This window comes from Phoxinus phoxinus (assembly GCF_949152265.1).
Source record: "Phoxinus phoxinus genome assembly, chromosome: 15".
Classification (NCBI taxonomy): domain Eukaryota; kingdom Metazoa; phylum Chordata; class Actinopteri; order Cypriniformes; family Leuciscidae; genus Phoxinus; species Phoxinus phoxinus.
This window is the reverse complement of record NC_136890.1, coordinates 18,873,189-18,896,659: the sequence shown is the minus strand read 5'-3', so window position 1 is coordinate 18,896,659 and position 23,471 is coordinate 18,873,189. Positions and strand designations below refer to the sequence as shown.

At 36.3% G+C, this 23,471-nt stretch overlaps 2 protein-coding genes across 3 annotated transcripts; both read right to left on the bottom strand.

The window, feature by feature from the left end:
* Window positions 1-1,396: 1,396 nt before the first annotated feature.
* On the bottom strand, window positions 1,397-6,252 carry LOC307012068 (perforin-1-like). 2 transcript variants are annotated; one of them, XM_079638317.1, is made up of 3 exons: window positions 5,982-6,252; window positions 5,222-5,750; window positions 1,397-3,569 (listed from the first exon to the last, which is right to left on the bottom strand). In XM_079638317.1, the coding sequence occupies exons 2-3, from the start codon at window positions 5,740-5,742 to the stop codon at window positions 2,546-2,548; spliced, it is 1,545 nt and encodes a 514-aa protein (XP_079494443.1). In that variant the 5' UTR covers window positions 5,743-5,750; window positions 5,982-6,252; the 3' UTR covers window positions 1,397-2,545. The 2 variants fall into 2 exon arrangements, with proteins under 2 accessions (XP_079494443.1, XP_079494444.1); XM_079638318.1 differs by having other exon boundaries at window positions 1,403-3,569; window positions 5,977-6,230.
* Window positions 6,253-9,194: 2,942 nt separating this feature from the next.
* Window positions 9,195-13,689, bottom strand: LOC307011503 (macrophage-expressed gene 1 protein-like). Its single transcript, XM_079637238.1, has 2 exons — window positions 13,194-13,689; window positions 9,195-12,909 (listed from the first exon to the last, which is right to left on the bottom strand). Exons 1-2 carry the CDS (start codon window positions 13,656-13,658, stop codon window positions 11,191-11,193), a joined length of 2,184 nt encoding a protein of 727 aa, XP_079493364.1. The 5' UTR covers window positions 13,659-13,689; the 3' UTR covers window positions 9,195-11,190.
* Window positions 13,690-23,471: the final 9,782 nt, after the last annotated feature.

Here is a 23,471-nt window from a genome sequence, read left to right as displayed (position 1 = left end):
ATCACTTCAATAAAAATAGAATGCTTGTTCCTGAAAACAGTTTAAAAAGAGGCACTAGTAAAAGGGAGAAATGTATTCATATTTATACAGTAAAAATATTTATATTTGGTTTAAATGTAAAAACTTTTAGGACACTACACTCCTGTCAAATAGAAAATATGAAATTTTATTACACTTTTCTTCTTTTTTTGCAGTCACTGTCTAAATTGATTACAATTTTGTGTACATCACTTGACTTATAAGGCTAACCAAACACTTGCGTAAAAAGCAATTATCTAGAAAGCATCATTTTTTTTTTATTCTCGATTCTGTTCACTCTACACCACCTAATTTTGGCCACATTCTAAAGCTCTTCATATTCTATGCTTACCCTGAGGCCAGAAGATCGCCTTTCTTTCATTAAAAACATGGTTCCTGCAACTACAATAGCAACTAGAGCCATTACACCAACAGCTACACCAGTCTTTTCTCCCTACTCTGATGCTAATTCTATTTGGTTAATCTCACCAGGTTTTGCCAGTCACCACATCTTAGTTTGTCCAACTCTCACCCAAGAACAATCACCTTCTGTCATTACTGCTACAGTATTTCTGGCAATCTTACTGACCATTGGTGGTTATAAGAATATTTTAGTCTGCTCCGATCCAACTTCCACTCCAATATATATATCTAAATGTTCCTTCACTTAAAAGAGCTTATTTATCATAGACAATTCCTTCCCTTCAAACTATCTTATCACCTTAACCTTGCTTATTTGAAAGAACATCGAAGATGTGGGACACCATGGGGTGTCTCAACTTAATTAACATACAGACCACAGCTGTTGCAACAAGAGCAACTTCATTTACATTAAGACCAGGTTTAGGATTTGGGATGTTCTGGGTTCATTCTGACGCCGGGGAACCCAAGCTGCTTCGTGTACCTTGCCACTGCTATGCTGTAATAAACTTCATTTTTGAGATCTTCGACTTCCACATAATTTTTTCTTACGTGGTCTTGTGAATGGTGGGCTCTTTCTACTGTCTCAGAGCGTAATAAGATGGGATAATAAACTGGAGGGCAAGAATAATCACCAATGGCTGGGTTTTTCTGTGCCAATTTTTCTGTCAGTGGAGTCAATTTTGGTAAATCCCACCAAAGTTAAGATTGGTGACTGGACCCTCACAAGGTGCATCATCTACTGATGATGCACCTTGAAATTTGAAATTTGCCTGAAAGTTGAAATTTGGGGAATCTGCACTTACACAACCTGGAATGGTGTTTACTTTATAGTATTTCTCGTCAGCCTGACGAACTGACGAAGCCATTTTGCTTACTGTTGGTGTTGGGAGGTCTGGGAATGTTGATGGGTTAAGAAAATAGTGCAGCGGTAGCCCAGTGAAAAATCAATATATTGAATTGTATTTAAAATACATTTATTTCATGATAAGTATACAAAAAATAGATTGACACATCTATGTACTAAAATAATAAGTATACAAAAAATAGATTGACATATCTATGTACTAAAATAATAAGTATACAAAAAATAGATTGACACATCTTTGTACTAACTAAAAATACACCTGTTAACGTAGTTATTTCATTAATCAAGCTCAAACAGTGCACTACAAATTAATTTGTATAATAGTATACCTTTTACAAATGCAATTGGGGAAGGATGAAATATATATTCTATATACTCTGGCTAGGTTTTTAATTCCATCTACAACGATTATCATGATGTTCTCTGAGCACAAAAAAATAACATTTTGAGCAACATTTCCCGTTTCGGGGTTAGCAAAATAATCGCAACTGACTGTTGTGTTCTGCCATTGCATCTTTCACTGACCGATCAAGCGGTAATAATACAAATACAAGGTAAATCAATGTTTAGGATTCCTGTCTGAGGAATATTGTGTGGTTGTATACTGTAATTAGGCTTTTGGAAAATGCAGCCCTGGTCAGAAAAAACAACAACACAAGAGAGAGAAGACTATTTTCCATTTGCATTTATGCATTTTACACTGATCTTTTAAAATACAACTTTCAGTGCATACAAGTTATATATCCCAGACACTTTTAGTAAAACACACTACTTGTGTTATTTAACAAGTATATGTGCTCCCTGGGAAATTAACCAATGACCTTGGAGCTAAACACAGCTCAGGATTTCATGTCTTATAAGTCATCGTGTATGGTCTTCATTGAACCAATAGGCAGTCATGTTTAATTGAATGATCAGTAATAGAAAATGAAAAGACCTCATATTTCACTGTGTTAAATTACAACAAACACGCATCGGAATCAGACCACCGAAAGCAAAACTATTTTCTGTCTTAAAATCTTCTAAAAGTCTTAGAATCAAGAAACATCAAAATGTGTCATTAAATTTGAACACTGGAAATATATATTACAAAAAAAATAATGAAAATGTGATTATTTTTTATTTGTCCTTAATTTTTCTGTAGATGTGGATCTGTGTAAAACATCTCATCTTTAACCAAAAATTAATATGCAGAAATATTCTTTATAATTATAGTTTGTTTTATACAAATAAAAGATCTTATGTTTTTGGTGAATATCTGCTGCACCTGGGTCCAGTCAGGTGAGCATCACAAGAAGCGTTGTAGTTGAAATAAAGGATGCCATGCTTTAATTTACAGCTGTGTGAGTGAGTCCCACGCTCAGGCCTGACCACACATCTCCCCGCCATGTCATTATAAAAGACATCACTGTCCCACACCTCAAATATGAGTTCATGACCAAACTCAATTGATCCAAAATCATAGCTGATGTTCCATTCAGGATCATTGTTGTCCATAACCACTTCAGTCTCCTCGTACATATTGTTGTACCAAACTTTCACGTAACCGTCAGTGCGTGTGAAGAGATCTGCTTTCAGGCCTGCGGCTCTCTGCACCAACACTGCCAACCTGCCACGGCTGGCTCGCATAGGGCAGCAGTTGTTGTCCAGATTTGGTGTCTGAGAACATCCTTGATTCTCCTTGTGATCCACAGAAAGCATGTTCTCTTCAATATACTCTGTTACAGCACTTTTCAGATTGGCACTAACCTCAGGATCAGCCGCCAGATGATGGAGAGGGAAAATTGCATATGATATAACATCAGGGTTGTCATGCAAGCTCTTCATCCAGTTTAAGTACGCTTCAGTTGGGCTTTGGTTTAAATCAAGGTCTGGAAAGTATTTCTCACCTCCCAGCACCTCTATCTTGTGTGTCATGAAGCCCTGATAGAATCCCATGCTCATGTTATCTTTAAGGATTTGAGAGCATTTGTTGGAGAGAGAGGCATTAGCTGGGAGGAACCCCAAATTCATCTTTAACTCAATATTCAGACAGTTCTTGATATCCGTCTCGGAGAAGCCCTTCAGGGTTGCAAGACAAGTTCGAAAAGCCGTGACCCGTCTCACTCGGCCTCCCAGATGGACTTGACGTATGTAGTGAGTGCCGTACGTATCTATAGTCCTCCGGTACAGGGGTTTTGTTTTGTCATCATACTGTGCAGGAAGTCGCTGGAGATGATTTGCAAATTCGGTGCTGATCTCTGGGCGATCTGTAACTCTGTAACTGTAAATTAACAAAAAAATAAGTCATGTTAGCAGATTCTGAGTGTGTTTTCTAAATAAAACTGTAATTTGCCTGATGTGTTTTATTTTTTTTTACAGTTATTTGGTCAAGGGACATGATAAGAAAGTACTTAGTAAAGCATGTTTAGGTTTTTTTTTTGGCTGACTTTTTGGTTTTCAAGTGTCTTATGACTAAATTGTTTGGTCAGATGAGGGTTGCATGCAAATCTAAACATATTTGAGATAATGCCTCTTCTTCCTCATCATACGTAATCCTAAATTTCCCAAGGAAAAGAAAACTGACATTCAAATAATTTACTTGCACTGCAGCTTGCTTTTAAATGTTGTTAAACTAGGATATTATGAGCCTTGAAATATCTCTCTGAACAGCCAACAAGAATAAAACTTAAAATACAACTAGAAAGTATATAAAATATTGTTGTAACCTAATCGTATCAAATTATTTTGATAGGTAGGCTACTCCAAAAGTCTCCTTGTCATGAACTAAATTAAGGTAAACTGCAATTGAACATCTCTTTAGTAGCTGGCTTTGGATTGCAGGCTACATGTATGAATGTAGTTGAGCCTGCTCTGATAATTTGTTATCAATATTCAGATTTTTTTTTAGTGTCGCTTTAAAGCTGCACTAATTTCCCTCTACCGGTTAAAAAGAAAACTGCATGTGTCTTGCGGAGGAACAGTATTTTGGTTGTGCTCCGGCTCTACTCTGTGCTGCGGATGAATGTGGTTAGAGGCACCGGTCTACAGGTGGATAGATGACATCTTATCAGATGGACAAATAAATACAATTTTGTTTTGTTTTTACAACCAGTCATTCACCAGAGGCTTGCCTTTTTGAATGATCCGTGGTCACTTTTTCTCGTTCGTCGTGACAACAAACCTTCGTCTCCACACTGCCCATAGCTGGAGCAACTTTTCTGTGCAGATATGACCTTTGGGCCTTTATCAAATGAGCTATAGTGTGTGCCAGGGCTAGTTGGGTTTCCACTGTCACTTCCAGGGCTTTCTCAGTGCCAACTGCCAGGGGTTTTGGTCCGCCTAATACCTTGGTCCAAAGTGGGCTAACTGTGGCTTGAGGAGTGGTCATGAACAAAGGCAGAGTTTACCTGAGTCAGGAGAGGGTCAACGCAATAACGGTTGTTATTATGCCAGGCAACCAGCTAACTTTTCAGCTCAAAACTCACTTTCAGACACCAGCAAGCGTTTGAAATAACTTCCTTGCAAGTTGCAACCCGATGGGGATTCTGATAACTGTATTAAAGTGAGTTTTGAGCTGAAAATTCTTTCAAATGTCTTAAATGTTGATGCTAGCTGGTAGACTGATATAATAACATTGGAAATGAGCAGCGGTTTTGACCATCTCATGTCTGTCTCCTGCCTTTATCCATGACCACTCCTCAAGCCTGGACCAAGTTATTCGGCGTGCCAAAAACATTGGCCGTTGGCCCCGAGAAAGCCCAGATGAGGTCAGATCAAGCCCCGGAAGGGACAGTGGAAATGCGACTAGCCTTTGGCTCGACAATGGAAACACATATATTAAGAAAGGTTCCAATTGTTACCATTCTGTGACAAGTTAAACAAAGAAGTCAGGAGAAATACAATGCTAAATGAATCAAACCCTTATAAACTTACCTGTAATATGTGCAGCTGATCTCATGGAGGGCAAATGTTGCCTTATCCATTGCATTCTGAGAATGGGCAAATTTAGCTATATCTGAGCGGCTTCCTCCCAAAATCACCTTTCCAATGTCATTAAGGCTAAGGTCCATTTCCCAGTTGTTGTTGATGAGTGATGTTGAACTCTTCATAAGGGAGTCAACAGAATGATGAAGAGCGGTAGAAAGCTGTTTGCTGCAGCGGCTGAAGGGACGCCAGTCCAGCACGGCTGAGGGAAGTTTCTGCATCTGCCCTCCCTGAAAGCGGTTCTTGCAGACCGTACAAGTGCCGTTGTCCATGTGTGACTTGACATTGATCAAGAATGCACCTTTACGGCGCATCCTGACAACATCGAAGCCTTCGCCCGCCAGGTTGTAACCAGGCACAAATGGGGCTTTCTCACATTCTACCTGAGAGCCTGTATGGCAAGCTGAACTTGTGTCGCAGTGTGTCAAGATCAGAGAAATGCAGAGAAAAACACAGTGATTTGTCTCCATGATGATGTCTACAGGGAAATACAGAGGGTTCACATGTAATATTTCATTTCTTCCAGAATGGGGAAAAAACATTAATGAAGCAATATGCAATATATCAAATAAAATACTGAACGAATATTATTCTAAAATTATACTTAAAGTATGGATTGCATTTGTTTTGTTTTGTGTTATTTATGCTGAAATGGCATTGAAATCTACTAAAATATCCAAAATGTTAATAAAAAGAAATATCACCTCACCGAGTTCAATTTGATCCACCGAGTAGCTTTCATGCAACAGTCTGTTCCAGCTGTGTTACACCACCATATTGACCTACTTCAGAAAAAGCCTTTTTCTGTGTTCTTCCGAAAATACAGTTTCCTCAATGTTATTGCTGTAGAGTCACTTTCTGGAATGCTATAATGTTGAAAAGGAGCATTGTGTGGAAGCTTGAGCCCGTGGCATTTGTGGAAGGGAGTGTCTTCCTTTCAGACCCTTTCTTCTGTGCTGGACAGATTTCATCCGCTGACTGATTTTGTTTAGATTTGTTTTTTTATAGTGAATACCAGCTGTGCAGTGGGGGAGGGTTATCATGAGACTTCGCATAAGGGAATTCAGGATGAAGTGCAAGGTCAAGCTTAATCATGCAGGACATGTGAATGATGATATGTAGTGTTTTTTTGTTTTTTTGAAGGATTTGTGGAAAAACACAGTGTCATGTTTTGATTTGTCTGTTGTATAGACAATTTTGAACAAAAATACCAAATTTAACATTACAACAGCCTGAAAAAATGAGCATCAAATGAGAACTAGTTTGAAAAAAAAAAGTCTGTATTTAGAAGCCTTTATCTCAAAAATGAAAATCAAACATAGAGGCGTTGTTAGATTGTATAATTCATGGTTAATTCTAATGTTTAATATACTCAAATTTGATTGACCATTTTGATTTGGTGTTTGTATGTTCCGGACAGACTCCGTTTGTGCATCATTGGTGGGGATTCTTCCTAGTGGTGCTCACTGCAGAGCCAATTGAAGTCCAGCTCCCCCTCTTTGGACATAATGGGTTGAGGTTGACCTAATTAGGTTTAGGTTTAGGTTGTGGCTGGACATTAACCTCCACCAATTGGCATTGAGCTGTCTCTCAGTTTGCAAGTAAGTGACATGTGAATACCAAGTATGGAAACTCATACTCAGAATATTTACTCATACACACACACTAGGAGTAACACACACACACACTGTAAAACCCTGGACACATGCCCAGAGCAGCAGGCAGCCATTTTGCTGTGGCGCCGATGCACAGATGTATCCTATGCGGAAGTCTTTCTTGTTGAGAAACCCCACACACGTGTAAATTCTCCTCCCCCTCACATCTGTCACAACAAATGCTATAGCTTTTTAGTGTAAATAAACCATCACTCATATTTCAACAGGACAACTTGCTTTATCATTATTGTTTATGAACTTCTTGAATAACCAAACTTTAACAACATAAGGGCAGATCCTTTGAACACAGCTGATGCCGCTTTACAATTATGCTCAACTAATCAAGAATAATATACAAATAAGCTTTCCTTCGATTTCTCCGTCCTCGTTTTCTTTTCATGCAGCTTTCCCTTGCATCCTACGGGGGGTGGAGCTGAGATGCAAGGATGCACAAAAAAGAAATGAGAAGCACCCACTGAGTTTCCTCTGTATAATATCAAGGGGTCAAAGATCTGTCCAAATAAACTTCCCTCGTCCACTTGACAAAGTTTAAAGCACTTCAAAATGGCAGCGGTGAAGTGCTTCCTAAGCACTTCCCTGAGGGGGAATATGTCACGGGTATGGTGCGGGTGAAGACAGGCAGAGGCACAAAGTTCCAATTCAAGCATTTACTATAATAACTCACACAAAACTGGTACAGGCAGACGGGTAACACTCAATACATAGTAACATCAACCAGTAACATATACAAGGACCGACAAGGACAGGCTGAACAGTAGCAAACTAAATACAGATACAAACGAACACTAACAAGGTGAAGACAGGTGACACAGATAATGAGGACGATGAACAGGTGGATGATTGAGGGAGTGAGTTCAGGTGTGGAGACACAAGGGATTCTGGGAAGTGTAGTGCAGACTAAGACAGACAGGTGCAGACGAAGACTGTGACAGAATATATATATATATATTGATTATAGAAGAGTGGGACTACAGAGAACAGTGTCTGTCACAAAACACGGAACTACGCTGATAATTAGCCTTGCTTGCTGTACAAAGCTTATGGTTTCAATTGATAAGACATAATAAATTATATAAATACAAAGAAGCCACAGAGTTAGTGGAATAGTGACAGTTGGCCTTAATACTGCCACACACACACACACACTTAATTCTACCTACTAATTTTGATTATGCACTACACTATGTTAGCAAACTTATGCTTTCTCATTATTTATGAGCGTAAGAGATTATACAGTCAATAATACAGTAACGTTTTAAAGGGAAGCAATTATCTCAAGCTATAGGTGAACAGGTAGTTGATAAATAGGGCAGATGCCAGATAAACTTAATTCCTGTTTTGTTTGTATTTTATTTGTATTGTTTGGCTTGGGAGACAGGACATCAGGACATCTTATGAGAGGAGGCTTGGGAGACGGGACATCTCATCTTGAGTCCCAGGTGAAAAAAGACATTGCTCTGAAGAATAAGGATAAGAGAGAAATTAAGAGGATGACAAGTAACTGGGATGTTTTTGGAGATTAATAATGCACAAATTAATTGTCTAGTGTTTGTCTTTGTAGTGGCTGGACATATCAGACTCACAATTGTTTGTTATATTTAACAAACAATCTACAATTACCTCACCTAACAAAACAAACCACGAGGTAGAGTTCTGGCTTTGCATCCGAAGAGCAACTAAACACCCCAAATGCAGCTAACACCAGGCCAAAGATAAGACTGGTTTACAACTCAAATGAATGTTCAGTTTCTATGAACTCTTTGTTAATTTACATTACGTTTTGCTAACTTCTTGTTTTATAACCACAGAACAAGTACACAAGCATACACCCTTTCACATTATCCATATTCAAATTTACACTTCTTAAAAATAAGAAATGCATAAAGTAAATAATACAAAATGAAAAAATGTAATAATAAATAAGTAAGTAAAAATAAATTAATTTGTTACATATAGTGTTAAAGTATTTTTCAGTAAGGTCTACATGTCCATCTTACATTCTATTTATATATGGCTCCCCTATAGCTCCCATTTCGGCTTGCACTTATATAAGCAATATAAGCTAGCCTTTCCAGTCTGATACTGTTCGAAATCTCCTTTATCCACATTTTCATGGATAGAGCATCCATGCTCTTCCAGCATAATGCAATAACTCTTCTGGCTTTAAGGAGACCAAATTTTACAAGTTTAATCTGTCTTGATGTTTGTATAAAGTCCATTAGATATATTCCAAGAATACAAAGTTTCACATTCAAAGGAATTTTTAATGTTAAACATGTCTGACAACATTTTATAACCTCTTTCCATTCTATTTATATTTTTGGACATTAGTTAAATAGGCTATTACAAGAGTCTTAAAGGTTTCTTTTCTTTACACCCAATACAATTTAATATGCAAAACACCCTGCTAGAAGACAAAGAATCGTAAAGTTTCCCTCAAAAGGAACAACTTCTTATTAGCTCACTCTCCTCCCGAGGGTGTGGCATCTTCATCTTATAATTGATCACAGTGTGCTTTAATGTTTAAGGAACATTTTTTCAAAATGCTTTTATCTTGTTCAAAATTGCACAAAGCCACAATGGTGTTACCTAACAAAAATGACCAGCCTACAAAATAAAAAAGCTTATAAATCATGCTTTATTATCATCAAATATTTGATTGTCTTTTTGCCAACTTGTTTTCTTTCAATTTTTGAAAGATATTATTTAAATTTCTATCACTGCGAAGGTTTTTATGTTAATTAAAAAAAAATATCTATATGTAAATTTCGAACACTTAAAATGTAGTATTGTATTACCTTTGCATCGAATTAAAAAAAAACTAGTTAACACTGTGAGGGCGTGGGAGTGATGGTAAAGTTGACTTCTTTCTCTCTTCTGACTGTTGTTATCAATTTAAATTTTTTACCCTTTTTTTAAAGGTGTGAAAACATTATTGTGTAGTTTTTCTTTTGCTATTTGAGCAATTGGGCACCCCCCCAAAAAAATTTTTTGTATAGTCTCTCATTCACTGCTAGAAGATTACCCAACTATGACGATTTCCGCTTCTGACGTGAAGATGATGCTTGAAGTCTTCTAAAGACCCCTAAGTTTGTGCCAAGCTGTGGCCTTGTCTTTCCATTCATCAAAGATCCTCTGACTTAAACGGGTTATCTCTCAAGACAACTTCAGTAAAGATCAACTGGAGCTTCAACAAATTGCATAAAGAAACTTTTATTTAAATGGTGAGACATACAAGTAGCATATCAAACCCCAGAAATTAACATTTCTTATAATGTCTGATGTCTAAAACAATTTGTTTGGTTGTGGTAGCCTAATAATTCGACATCAAGTTAATTCTTACAGCTGATCTAAATAATTATAATGAATTATTACTAGTTCTAATTAATTATTCATACTTTCTTTTTGGCTAATTTGCTAGCTTCAATGACTATATGAAAAATAAAATATTGATTAATATATACTAACAACAAGTGAGATAATCTAGTAACTAAACTTCAGGGTTTTCATCAATATGTCCTTAAATTTGTTTACAAGGCAAGGCAAGGCAAGTTTATTTATATAGCACATTTCATACACAGTGGTAATTCAAAGTGCGTTACATAGAAGAAATTCAAATAATTACATAAATAATAGAAGAAATAAGAATAATTAAAACAGTTTAGAAAATAAAATACAGTGCAAACAGTCGGACGAACAGTGGCACAGTGCTCATTCAGTAAATGCAAAGCTAAACAGTGGTAATTCAAAGTGCTTTACATAGAAGAAATTAAAATAATCAAAAGAGGTAAGGTATACCAAATACAAGGTAAGTGTAGCTTGTGTGAGATTCCTGATCATGTTGCATGTCTGAGTTAAAGACATTTGCTCAGTTTCTTTTTATGAAATATTGATTAGACACACAAGCACAAAAACTTAGATATACACATATATCAATAAAAATAATAAAGCATTAGAAAATAACTTTATATGTAAAACCCATAATTCTGTCAATGTATTTTCAATGTATGCATTAACAGACACATTTTCTTTCAGATTTATTCCAATGCCTGGATTGTTAGTTGAATGTAACATGTTGAATGTGAAGGTTATTTTTAGAGAATGGTTACTGACTGAGATCACTAGTAATATAACTGCTGGACCTGTTACTGCTGCTGCTAACTATTACTTCTACTACTAATATTCATTATAACATTATAAAGCTTTACTGAAAATCTCTGAATACTCTTATTAAAGAGATTGTTATGAAAGAAGGGATTGAGTGGGGTTATCATTTGCAATCTCAATCTGTTGCTCTCTCTGAATCTCTACACTACTCTCGCTTTGACCCTCACTATGAATCTCATCATAGCCTTTGCTCAACCTGATGGCAGAAAACCTCTTTCTCTTTTTCATTATAATCACAATTACTGTGACCACAAGGGCAACCGGAACAATTACACCAATGGCTACTCCAGCCTTTTCTCCTCCGGACATCTTAGAAGACTCTGTGTTAAACATTGTTGCCATTTGGTTAATCTCACCAGGCTTTGCCAGTCGCCACATCTTAGTTTGTCCAACTCTCACCCAAGAACGATCACCTTCTGTCATTACAGCTACAGTATTTGTGGCAATCATACTGACCATTGGTGGTCTTGTGAATGGTGGGAGACGGACTGGCCTTAAATGACCACCAGTGAACACACCAGACTGGACACAGTACAGTACCTGACAGCCATCATTAATGGCAGCAAGATGTTGACTGAACTGAGGTGGACAGCGAGATTGACCCTTTGAGAGAGGGTTGCCAGATTGGCAGCTGAAGAAACCAGCAAAAGGCACAGAGAATCTTGTTGCGGCCTCATAATCATTGCTCATACAAACCATCATGCCATTAGACAAAAAGTGTTGAGCAAAGTAGTTTGGTGGACAGCCATTAGATTTGGTCAATGGGTTTTGCATAGCTGGTCCAAATAGACCTCCAAAGAGGTATCCAGAGTACTCAGGGATTTTCTGAGTAGAGGAACACCAGTAGGTTTCAACTTTTGCATGACGGACACGGTAAGCATCACCACATGTTTGATCACAACAAGTAGACAACCATAAGAAACCGCATTTATGACAGTGGCTGTGGCATTCATAATGATTATAACCTCTTTCTACTGTCTCAGAGCGCAACAGGGTGCTGGTGTACTGTGCAGGGCAAGAATAATCTCCAGTGGCTGGGTTTTTCTGTGCGGTCTCATCACAGATGGCACTTCCATCTGAAGTCAAAGGAGTGCATTTTTGGTAAATGCCACCAAAGCTAAGATTGGTGACTGGACCTTCACAAGATGCATCATCGACATTTGCCTGAAAGTTGAAGTTTTTGGAATCTGCATTTACACAACCTGGAATGGTGTTTACTTTATAGTATTTCTCTGCAGCCTGACGAACTGATGATGCCATTTTGCTTAATGTTGGTGTTGGGAGGTCTGGGAATGTTGATGGATTAAGAAAATAGTGCAGCGGCAGGCCAGAGCGGTCAATAGCCACCAGATTATTGAGTGTACTCTCTTGCCACTTCTGTAGAGTGATGCCTGGGTAGAACAAAGCTCCACCATGGCTCTGAATTAACGAATATGTGATGTTACCCTGATAACCACTGTTTTTAGAGGTTCCCTGGGATGTATTGGCACCAATATCAAATTTAACTTTGTCAAAGAAGTTAAAGCCTGCTGATGCAGTAACTGAAGACGAGTCTGACTGACTGTTAGAGACATAAGACATTTTTAAATAATCCTCTTGCACTAAAGTAGCACCAGCATCAACACTTGTGATGACATGAGTACCATAATCAAGTATGAGTTTCTCTGACAGGTAAGTTGCTTGACGTGTTTGATTGTTCTCAATAGCGTCTGCTATTTCCTCTGCCTGTCTCGCAAATCGGGAGTCCAGAGTGAAGTCGGGATACGCTTTTACTGTGTACAGATGGTTACGGACCTGAGAAACAAATATTTGATATGAGAAAATGAAGGATTGATTTTCATCATTTGTTTTAAACAATATTTTTTTTACTTGTAGATTTTATTAGATGTAGTATATTTCATTTATTTTGGTGTTAAGTTGGACTTGTAATTTAGATGTTATGTTACCATAGTGTAGGTTATTAAAAATTACTTTTTTCCTGGTTTACGTAGAATTACTTCAAAATCTTCTGTATTTGTCCAGCTTATCAATGCGGTCCATACGACTCCCAGTATGATGTTTTTTACTTTTGTACTTACTTGAACCCGTGCTGTTACAGAACTCTCTCTCACTTGGTGGCTTTTCATGCGCTGGTTTTCTGTGGAGAATTTTGCATTGAGCACCGAAAAGAAGGAAATATCAGCATTAATGGAGCTTGAAGTGGAGCTTTTTTGTTCCAGCCATGACATGATGATCTCCGAGTTTGTTTCCACTCCACTCACTTTCTGTGGAATGACAAAGACTTCATCTGGAATGAGATAGACACCATCTTCTGTGGTCTGACACTGGGAATAGCTCAGATTCATCACCCGGCCCATGTCTATGTTGCGCAGGTTGTCCCAGCCTCCACCTGGTAGAACCTCCAGCCCTGTCAAACTTGAGTTTTTGCGGCACAAGCGAAGTCCATTACTGGGACGAATGAGCGGATGAAGGTTGCAGATGTTGATAAAACAGCAGAGAATCAGCAGACACAATGCTCTTGATTCCATGATCACCAGATGCATGTTTCACACTACTTCAATAAAAATGTATGTCAGATTATAGAATTTGGTGAGTTCCTTATTAATAAAGCCACTTCTCATTTTCACATCCGTCAGAAAATAAAGTCATGAGACCATGAACTTCCTCTTCATAGATTGACTACCTTGGAGACACAAACAGATGACAGAGCCTTCAACCTATGTTTAAACGTTCAGTTGAAGGACGGTTTTATGGGCTGAATGAAACAAATATTTTTGTTGTGAATTATGGCCTATTCCTTGGTAAATGTATTCAGTTCTTCACATTTTTCTGGGTCTTCATAACGTCCAATATTTTTTGATAATGTATGAGGGTGTGTGGTTTTATTTAACTTTTTTTTTTTTTTTTAACAAGAGGAAGTGAGATTCTTTGCTGCTTCTTGTTTTAGAAGAGTATGGCATTATCAGGTATTTTCAAATCCTCTTCTTTATGAGAAACATTCTAAAACTGCTGTGAATGTAGATCATGAAAGCCACTAACAGGTTTCTTGTCATACTTTTTGTACCATATGGCGGAACAATTTTATATTTTATTATGTCAAAGTATTCAATTTACATTTATTTGTATAGCGCTTTTCACAATACATATTGTTTAAAAGCAGCTTTAAAATGCATGTCTACATTACAATTTAAACGGGATCTGTTATCAGAGGTGACTGTGTCCAAGTTATGTATTTCAGAAATGTACATATACAAATCACACAGTTGGCTAATAATGTATTAATTTAAACAATGTATTAATTTAAGGCAGAAACAATGACCTCATTGAATACATAAAAAGTAAATGCTGCAAATGCTGCAACGCATATGGTCAGCCGGATATGATGTCAGGCTGTTTTTCACCAAATAGTAAATGTCAAATTACAAATAATAATGAATTCTGTTGCAACTCATTTCCCTAAACTATTCAGCTTTGAGGTCTGTATGTATTTAGCCAAGAGGTCAACATGTGATGTTTACATTCTGTGTTGAACAAAAATAAATTTGCAGGCCATAATTTACCATATGATGCAGTAGAAGATATTGGTTGAAGGGTCCAAAGTACTTTTGAATGTAACCCCCCCCCCCCCCCCCCAAAAAAAACTACTTTAAAAGAACTGGGTTAAACTCATAAAGAACCAATAGATTAAACAACTTGAAATATTTAGCATCACTAGTTTCAAACCACAAACATCCAGTGACCATTCAGTTCAAGTTTTAATAGTTGGCAAATAGATATGCAGGGCAGTAGTGAAATCTTGAAAATGGGCATTATTTAAAAAATCTATAGACACATTACATAATGTTGTAACATTCAAGAGTAAACTCTGAAAAGATAACCAAGCTGTACATATATAGCTGACAAATATTTTATTACAATTTATTTTTACGAAAATAAAATCCAGAGGCTTCCAAATATTAATTCTCTTTTGAATTCAATGGCCTGGAATGAATTTTGATTATAAATGTAACTAAAATATATCTATTAATTGTTTTGTTTCGTTGTATTTTTTCATTACAACAATAAATGGTGATTATTTAGAGCTCTTCTTTTTTCTTTTTTCCCCCCTTTTTTCTTTTTTTGCTCAAGCTAGCATTTGCGTTTTACGTTTAGGCCCAATGTCATCTTAATTGAAATTTACAACAAATAATGGCTTTTTTAATTAATTACTTTTTCTTGGAAGAAACACACTATTGAATGCAATTGAGTTTCTGCAGATGCTGTACCCAACAGCCTCATCACCTGTAAAGAATAAGTTACTCCACAATACATACACACACACACACACACACACACAGAGAGAGAGAGAGAGAGAGAGAGAGAGAGAGAGAGATGGACGGTAGATACTTGAAACTTGGAAGGATTTGTTTTCAAGATGAAGAAAACGTCTCTCAATGTAACAGTCAGGCTACTGTTTCTGTCCCAGCATTAATGTGTGCACCAGTTCAGTCAGCTCATTCGTTTGCATATAGCCTACTGTATGCATTTATTAAGCATACTGTATGCTTTTTGCCTTGCTTTTTTTATTAATATAAAAACCTTAGGACATTGTAAGCTGAAGAAGCCTAACATGGTACTATTTACAGTAAAAGCATTTTATAAAAATGGTAAACATTTTCTTGTTTTCCTCCACTTTTTATCAACTTTTACACTTTTTTTATTTCGATATTTCAGTATGAGCTCGTAAAAACTGCATTCACAACAATTATGAGACATAAAAAAAAAAAATACTGGTTAAGTAATAAAAACATTCTGTCTTACAGATAGTTCTTCTGAAGTGTGTCCTGGTCTTCTTGGCTTGAGGTGCAGTCACTACACTTTTCACTTTTGTTCACTTATATGCATGTGCAAAAGGAAAATCCATCTGGGCCAAAGTTCATGTTTGATGTCCTGCAAGTCTATGTTTTATTACAAACATAATCTCTCTAGAACATCATATCATATCTTTATAATATGGCATGCTCAAATGCTACTGTGTACTTATGAGATTGATTGACCTCATTTTAAATGAATGTAAACAAAGGAGAGCACAGTTCAAGCACATAATGCTTTCTCTCTTACTGCATACAAAAGTTACAGTTTGTTGGCAGCAAACTTTATTAGGATGCTTATGAAAACATTATGCTTTATTATACTCTAGTTTCTCTCATTCTTTTGCCAAAGTTTGATTCTATTATGTAACAAAAGTTTACAATACCCTACCTATTGCAACAGTGTATGAGTGTGCTTCTAAGAGAAGTTAGTTTGGCCCACTTGCACTTTTGATCAATTAAAATACAAGAGACGGAAAAACTGCGAGTGACACTCTGCAGGATCAAAATTATGCAAGAAGTTTGCATGAGAATGGGCACAACTGTGCAAAAACTTGACATAAACAAAAAATCCATAGACACAATGCAAACATGATGAGTGCATGGTTTCAGAAAAGATACACATGGTATATTATTATTATTATAATAATTATTTACATTTATTTAGATTGGGACAGGTACAAAAAACATAGATAAACTTAAACAGTCATCTGATATATGCATCATAGTATTTTTAGCTAAAGCTAATTCACAACACTATATGCACAATATGATATGTATTGTAACGATCACCATGAGAGTGCCCCGGATAACCATCAGATAGGCTATGTATAGCCTATACAGATTAATGTTTAACTAATATTTTACTGCTGTTTTACTGCTTGTTGCTCTTTTTAGACTGTTATTAGGGCCCAAGCCTTGAAAAGGCGAAGGCCCTATTGTTTTCCAAAGGATTATTATTATTATTATTATTGTTCTTCAAGGGTTTGGGGGCTTTTGGGGCCCTTAACATACTCAAAAACTCTTGAAACTTTGCACACGGGTCAGAACCCGCGGCCATTAGGGCCGGACTGAAGCTGGTACCCGGTCGTGGCAGGGGGGCTCGACAGCGCCCCCTGGAACGGGGTCCGAAAACTTGGTCCATAAATCAAACACGCTTGCATGAAATAATATGAAACTCGGTACACTTATAGATCTCACCGGTTCATATATCCTTCGTGCTCTGACTTTTTACCCCAGCCCAACAGGAAGTCGGCTATTTGGGGTAGTTAGAAAAAGGCATTCAATGGAATTTAAAATACTCCTCCTAGACGATTCAACCAATCGCCACGAAACTCGGTGTGCATGAAGTCAAGACATTGAGGATGAATTTGCGAGGGGATTTTTGATATCTCGAACGGTTTGGCCGTGGCGAGGAAACGAATTTATGGCGAATATTGGAAACAGGAAGTGTGTTATAACATCCTCATACATTAACTGATCTTAATGAAACTTCAGCAGTGTGTTCGCTGTAAGAGGGCGATCACATGGATGTGACTATTGTGAGTCAAAGTTATAGCGCCACCAACTGGCAGCAGGAAGTGTGTCACTTTCAAAATGCTTTGAATTCACCCTCTTATTTTTACCCGATTTGCTTAAAACTTCATCTGTATAATGTAAACACACGACAGATGTAGACCTGTGAAAGGATTATTGATATCTTTAATACTGTCGCCATGGCAACGCTTTAAACTTTTATATTCTTTTTGGATGCATTTGAGGCTCTTAACATGCTTCAAATTGCATGAAACTCAACATACATATCACATTTATTGCCTAGTACACTTGTGCGAAGTTTCAGAAACGGGCGTGGTAAGGGGCTCAGTAGCGCCACCTTTAGTCAAAAATGGGGTATTAGTTTTACCTACAGTAACCAAACTCGGTACGTATATTCTTCTCTTCGATCCGGACAACTTTCTAATTGTCACACACACAGACAGCCCCCCCCCCCCCTTTTCTGTGTGTGTTTGGAGGGGAGCAGAAAGACTCACACTGATACAAGCTCTAAAGCAGACTTCTTCTCGACAGTCAAAGCGGGGTTACGTTATTGCCCGTCGTGCACAGGAACCCGAAAGGCAACGGGGTGGCGGCTTTAAATATATATATATATATATATAAATATATATATATAAATAAATATAGCTACAAGCAGCGATGGAGGGCCCAAGCCGGTGGCAGCGCCAGCCCGGTGCCTTATATTTATTTATATATATATTTTTTATTTTATTTTTTTCATACTTTCCTATCATTATTAAAAGGCAAAATATATTCTTTAAACTGATGGCAGTTAAGCTCCATCCAAAAAGAAATTGAGTTCAAGTCCCGGGTCATGTTTTTTTTTTTTTTTTTTCATACTTTTGGGATTTTGATGACAGGTCCCGGGTCATCGTTTTTTTTTTTTTTTTTTTTTTTTCATACTTTCCTATCATTGTTAAAAGGCAAAAGATATTCTTTAAACTGATGGCAGTTAAGCTCCATCCACAAAAAAATTGAGTTCAAGTCCCGGGTCATGTTTTTTTTTTTTTTTTTTTCTCATACTTTTGGGATTTTGACGACAGGTCCCGGGTCATCGTTTTTTTTTTTTTTTTCATACTTTCCTATCATGGTTAAAAGGCAAAAGATATTATTTAAACTGATGGCAGTTAAGCTCCATCCACAAAGAAATTGAGTTCAAGTCCCGGGTCATGTTTTTTTCTGTTTTTTTGTTTTTACATACTTTTGGGATTTTGACGACAGGTCCCGGGTCATCGTTTTTTTTTTTTTTTTTCATACTTTCCTATCATTGTTAAAAGGCAAAAGATATTCTTTAAACTGATGGCAGTTAAGCTCCATCCACAAAGAAATTGAGTTCAAGTCCCGGGTCATGTTTTTTTTTTTTTTTTTTCATACTTTTGGGATTTTGACGACAGGTCCCGCGGGGGTCATCGTTTTTTTTTTTTTTTTTTTTTTTCATACTTTCCTATCATTGTTAAAAGGCAAAAGATATTCTTTAAACTGATGGCAGTTAAGCTCCATCCACAAAGAAATTGAGTTCAAGTCCCGGGTCATGTTTTTTTTTTTTTTTTTTTTAATACTTTTGGGATTTTGACGACAGGTCCCGGGTCATCGTTTTTTTTTTTTTTTTCATACTTTCCTATCATGGTTAAAAGGCAAAAGATATTCTTTAAACTGATGGCAGTTAAGCTCCATCCACAACAAAAATTTAGTTCAAGTCCCGGGTCATGTTTTTTTTTTTTTCTTTCTCATACTTTTGGGATTTTGAGGACAGGTCCCGGGTCATCGTTTTTTTTTTTTTTTCATACTTTCCTATCATGGTTAAAAGGCAAAATTTATTCTTTAAACTGATGACAGTTAAGCTCCATCCACAAAAAAATTGAGTTCAAGTCCCGGGTCATGTTTTTTTTTGTTTTTTGTTTTTTCATACTTTTGGGATTTTGACGACAGGTCCCGGGTCATCGTTTTTTTTTTTTTTTTCATACTTTCCTATCATGGTTAAAAGGCAAAAGATATTCTTTAAACTGATGGCAGTTAAGCTCCATCCACAAAGAAATTGAGTTCAAGTCCCGGGTCATGTTTTTTTTTGTTTTTTTGTTTTTTCATACTTTTGGGATTTTGACGACAGGTCCCGGGTTATCGTTTTTTTTTTTTTTTCATACTTTCCTATCATGGTTAAAAGGCAAAAGATATTCTTTAAACTGATGGCAGTTAAGCTCCATCCACAAAGAAATTGAGTTCAAGTCCCGGGTCATGTTTTTTTTTGTTTTATGTTTTTTCATACTTTTGGGATTTTGACGACAGGTCCCGGGTCATCGTTTTTTTTTTTTTTTCATACTTTCCTATCATGGTTAAAAGGCAAAATATATTCTTTAAACTGATGGCAGTTAAGCTCCATCCACAAAAAAATTTAGTTCAAGTCCCGGGTCATGTTTTTTTTTTTTTTTTCATACTTTTGGGATTTTGACGACAGGTCCCGGGTCATCGTTTTTTTTTTTTTTTCATACTTTCCTTTCATGGTTAAAAGGCAAAAGATATTCTTTAAACTGATGGCAGTTAAGCTCCATCCACAAAGAAATTGAGTTCAAGTCCCGGGTCATGTTTTTTTTTTTTTTTTTTTTTTCTATACTTTTGGGATTTTGACGACAGGTCCCGGGTCATCGTTTTTTTTGTTTTGTTTTTTTTTTTTTCATACTTTCCTATCATTGTTAAAAGGCAAAAGATATTCTTTTAACTGATGGCAGTTAAGCTCCATCCACAAAGAAATTGAGTTCAAGTCCCGGGTCATGTTTTTTTTTGTTTTTTGTTTTTTCATACTTTTGGGATTTTGACGACAGGTCCCGGGTCATCGTTTTTTTTTGTTTTTTTGTTTTTTCATACTTTTGGGATTTTGACGACAGGTCCCGGGTCATCGTTTTTTTTTTTTTTTCATACTTTCCTTTCATGGTTAAAAGGCAAAATATATTCTTTAAACTGATGGCAGTTAAGCTCCATCCACAAAAAAATTTAGTTCAAGTCCCGGGTCATGTTTTTTTTTTTTTTTTTCTCATACTTTTGGGATTTTGACGACAGGTCCCGGGTCATCGTTTTTTTTTTTTTTTTTTTTTTTTTTCATACTTTCCTATCATTGTTAAAAGGCAAAAGATATTCTTTTAACTGATGGCAGTTAAGCTCCATCCACAAAAAAATTGAGTTCAAGTCCCGGGTCATGGTTTTTTTCGTTTTGTTGTTTTCTCATACTTTTGGGATTTTGACGACAGGTCCCGGGTCATCGTTTTTTTTAGTTTTTTAGTTTTTTCATACTTTTGGGATTTTGACGACAGGTCCCGGGTCATCGTTTTTTTTTTTTTTTCATACTTTCCTATCATTGTTAAAAGGCAAAAGATATTCTTTAAACTGATGGCAGTTAAGCTCCATCCACAAAGAAATTGAGTTCAAGTCCCGGGTCATGTTTTTTTTTGGTTTTTGTTTTTTCATACTTTTGGGATTTTGACGACAGGTCCCGGGTCATCGTTTTTTTTAGTTTTTTAGTTTTTTCATACTTTTGGGATTTTGACGACAGGTCCCGGGTCATCGTTTTTTTTTTTTTTTCATACTTTCCTATCATTGTTAAAAGGCAAAAGATATTCTTTAAACTGATGGCAGTTAAGCTCCATCCACAAAGAAATTGAGTTCAAGTCCCGGGTCATGTTTTTTTTTTTTTTTTTTCATACTTTTGGGATTTTGACGACAGGTCCCGGGTCATCGTTTTTTTTTTTTTTCTCATACTTTCCTATCATGGTTAAAAGGCAAAATATATTCTTTAAACTGATGGCAGTTAAGCTCCATCCACAAAAAAATTGAGTTCAAGTCCCGGGTCATGTTTTTTTTTTTTTTTTTTTTTCATACTTTTGGGATTTTGACGACAGGTCCCGGGTCATCGTTTTTTTTTTTTTTTTCATACTTTCCTATCATGGTTAAAAGGCAAAAGATATTCTTTAAACTGATGGCAGTTAAGCTCCATCCACAAAAAAATTGAGTTCAAGTCCCGGGTCATGTTTTTTTTTGTTTTTTTGTTTTTTCATACTTTTGGGATTTTGACGACAGGTCCCGGGTCATCGTTTTTTTTTTTTCTTTTCATACTTTCCTATCATGGTTAAAAGGCAAAAGATATTCTTTAAACTGATGGCAGTTAAGCTCCATCCACAAAAAAATTGAGTTCAAGTCCCGGGTCATGTTTTTTTTTTTTTTTTTTTTCATACTTTTGGGATTTTGACGACAGGTCCCGGGTCATCGTTTTTTTTTTTTTTTCATACTTTCCTATCATGGTTAAAAGGCAAAATATATTCTTTAAACTGATGGCAGTTAAGCTCCATCCACAAAAAAATTGAGTTCAAGTGCCGGGTCATGTTTTTTTTTTTTACATACTTTTGGGATTTTGACGACAGGTCCCGCCCGGGTCATCGTTTTTTTTTTTTTTTTCATACTTTCCTATCATGGTTAAAAGGCAAAAGATATTCTTTAAACTGATGGCAGTTAAGCTCCATCCACAAAGAAATGGAGTTCAAGTCCCGGGTCATGTTTTTTTTTTTTCATACTTTTGGGATTTTGACGACAGGTCAAGGGTCATCGTTTTTTTTTTTTTTTCATACTTTCCTATCATGGTTAAAAGGCAAAATATATTATTTAAACTGATGGCAGTTAAGCTCCATCCACAAAAAAATTGAGTTCAAGTCCCGGGTCATGTTTTTTTTTTTTTCTTTTCTCATACTTTTGGGATTTTGACGACAGGTCCGGGTCATCGTTTTTTTTTTTTTTTCATACTTTCCTATCATGGTTAAAAGGCAAAAGATATTCTTTAAACTGATGGCAGTTAAGCTCCATCCACAAAGAAATTGAGTTCAAGTCCCGGGTCATGTTTTTTTTTGTTTTTTATTTTTTCATACTTTTGGGATTTTGACGACAGGTCCCGGGTCATCGTTTTTTTTTTTTTTTCATACTTTCCTATCATTATTAAAAGGCAAAAGATATTCTTTAAACTGATGGCAGTTAAGCTCCATCCACAAAAAAATTGAGTTCAAGTCCCGGGTCATGTTTTTTTTTTTCATACTTTTGGGATTTTGACGACAGGTCCCGGGTCATCGTTTTTTTTTTTTTTTCATACTTTCCTATCATGGTTAAAAGGCAAAAGATATTCTTTAAACTGATGGCAGTTAAGCTCCATCCACAAAGAAATTGAGTTCAAGTCCCGGGTCATGTTTTTTTTTGTTTTTTGTTTTTTCATACTTTTGGGATTTTGACGACAGGTCCCGGGTCATCGTTTTTTTTTTTTTTTTTTTCATACTTTCCTATCATTGTTAAAAGGCAAAAGATATTCTTTAAACTGATGGCAGTTAAGCTCCATCCACAAAGAAATTGAGTTCAAGTCCCGGGTCATGTTTTTTTTTGTTTTTTTGTTTTTTCATACTTTTGGGATTTTGACGACAGGTCCCGGGTCATCGTTTTTTTTTTTTTTATCATACTTTCCTATCATGGTTAAAAGGCAAAATATATTCTTTAAACTGATGGCAGTTAAGCTCCATCCACAAAAAAATTGAGTTCAAGTCCCGGGTCATGTTTTTTTTTTTTCATACTTTTGGGATTTTGACGACAGGTCCCGGGTCATCGTTTTTTTTTTTTTTTTTCATACTTTCCTATCATGGTTAAAAGGCAAAATATATTCTTTAAACTGATGGCAGTTAAGCTCCATCCACAAAAAAATTTAGTTCAAGTCCCGGGTCATGTTTTTTTTTTTTTTTTTCTCATACTTTTGGGATTTTGACGACAGGTCCCGGGTCATCGTTTTTTTTTTTTTTTCATACTTTCCTATCATGGTTAAAAGGCAAAAGATATTCTTTAAACTGATGGCAGTTAAGCTCCATCCACAAAGAAATTGAGTTCAAGTCCCGGGTCATGTTTTTTTTTGGTTTTTGTTTTTTCATACTTTTGGGATTT

Bases quoted from the DNA above. Each gene is read 5' to 3' on its own strand.
- LOC307012068 (XM_079638317.1), bottom strand. From the start codon at position 5,742: ATGGAGACAAATCACTGTGTTTTTCTCTGCATTTCTCTGATCTTGACA. The intron at 3,570-5,221 runs GTAAGTTTATAA...GTTAATTTACAG, and splicing joins ATCAGCTGCACATATTACAG to TTACAGAGTTACAGATCGCC.
- LOC307011503 (XM_079637238.1), bottom strand. From the start codon at position 13,658: ATGCATCTGGTGATCATGGAATCAAGAGCATTGTGTCTGCTGATTCTC. The intron at 12,910-13,193 runs GTAAGTACAAAA...TTTGTTTCTCAG, and splicing joins CTGTAACAGCACGGGTTCAA to GTCCGTAACCATCTGTACAC.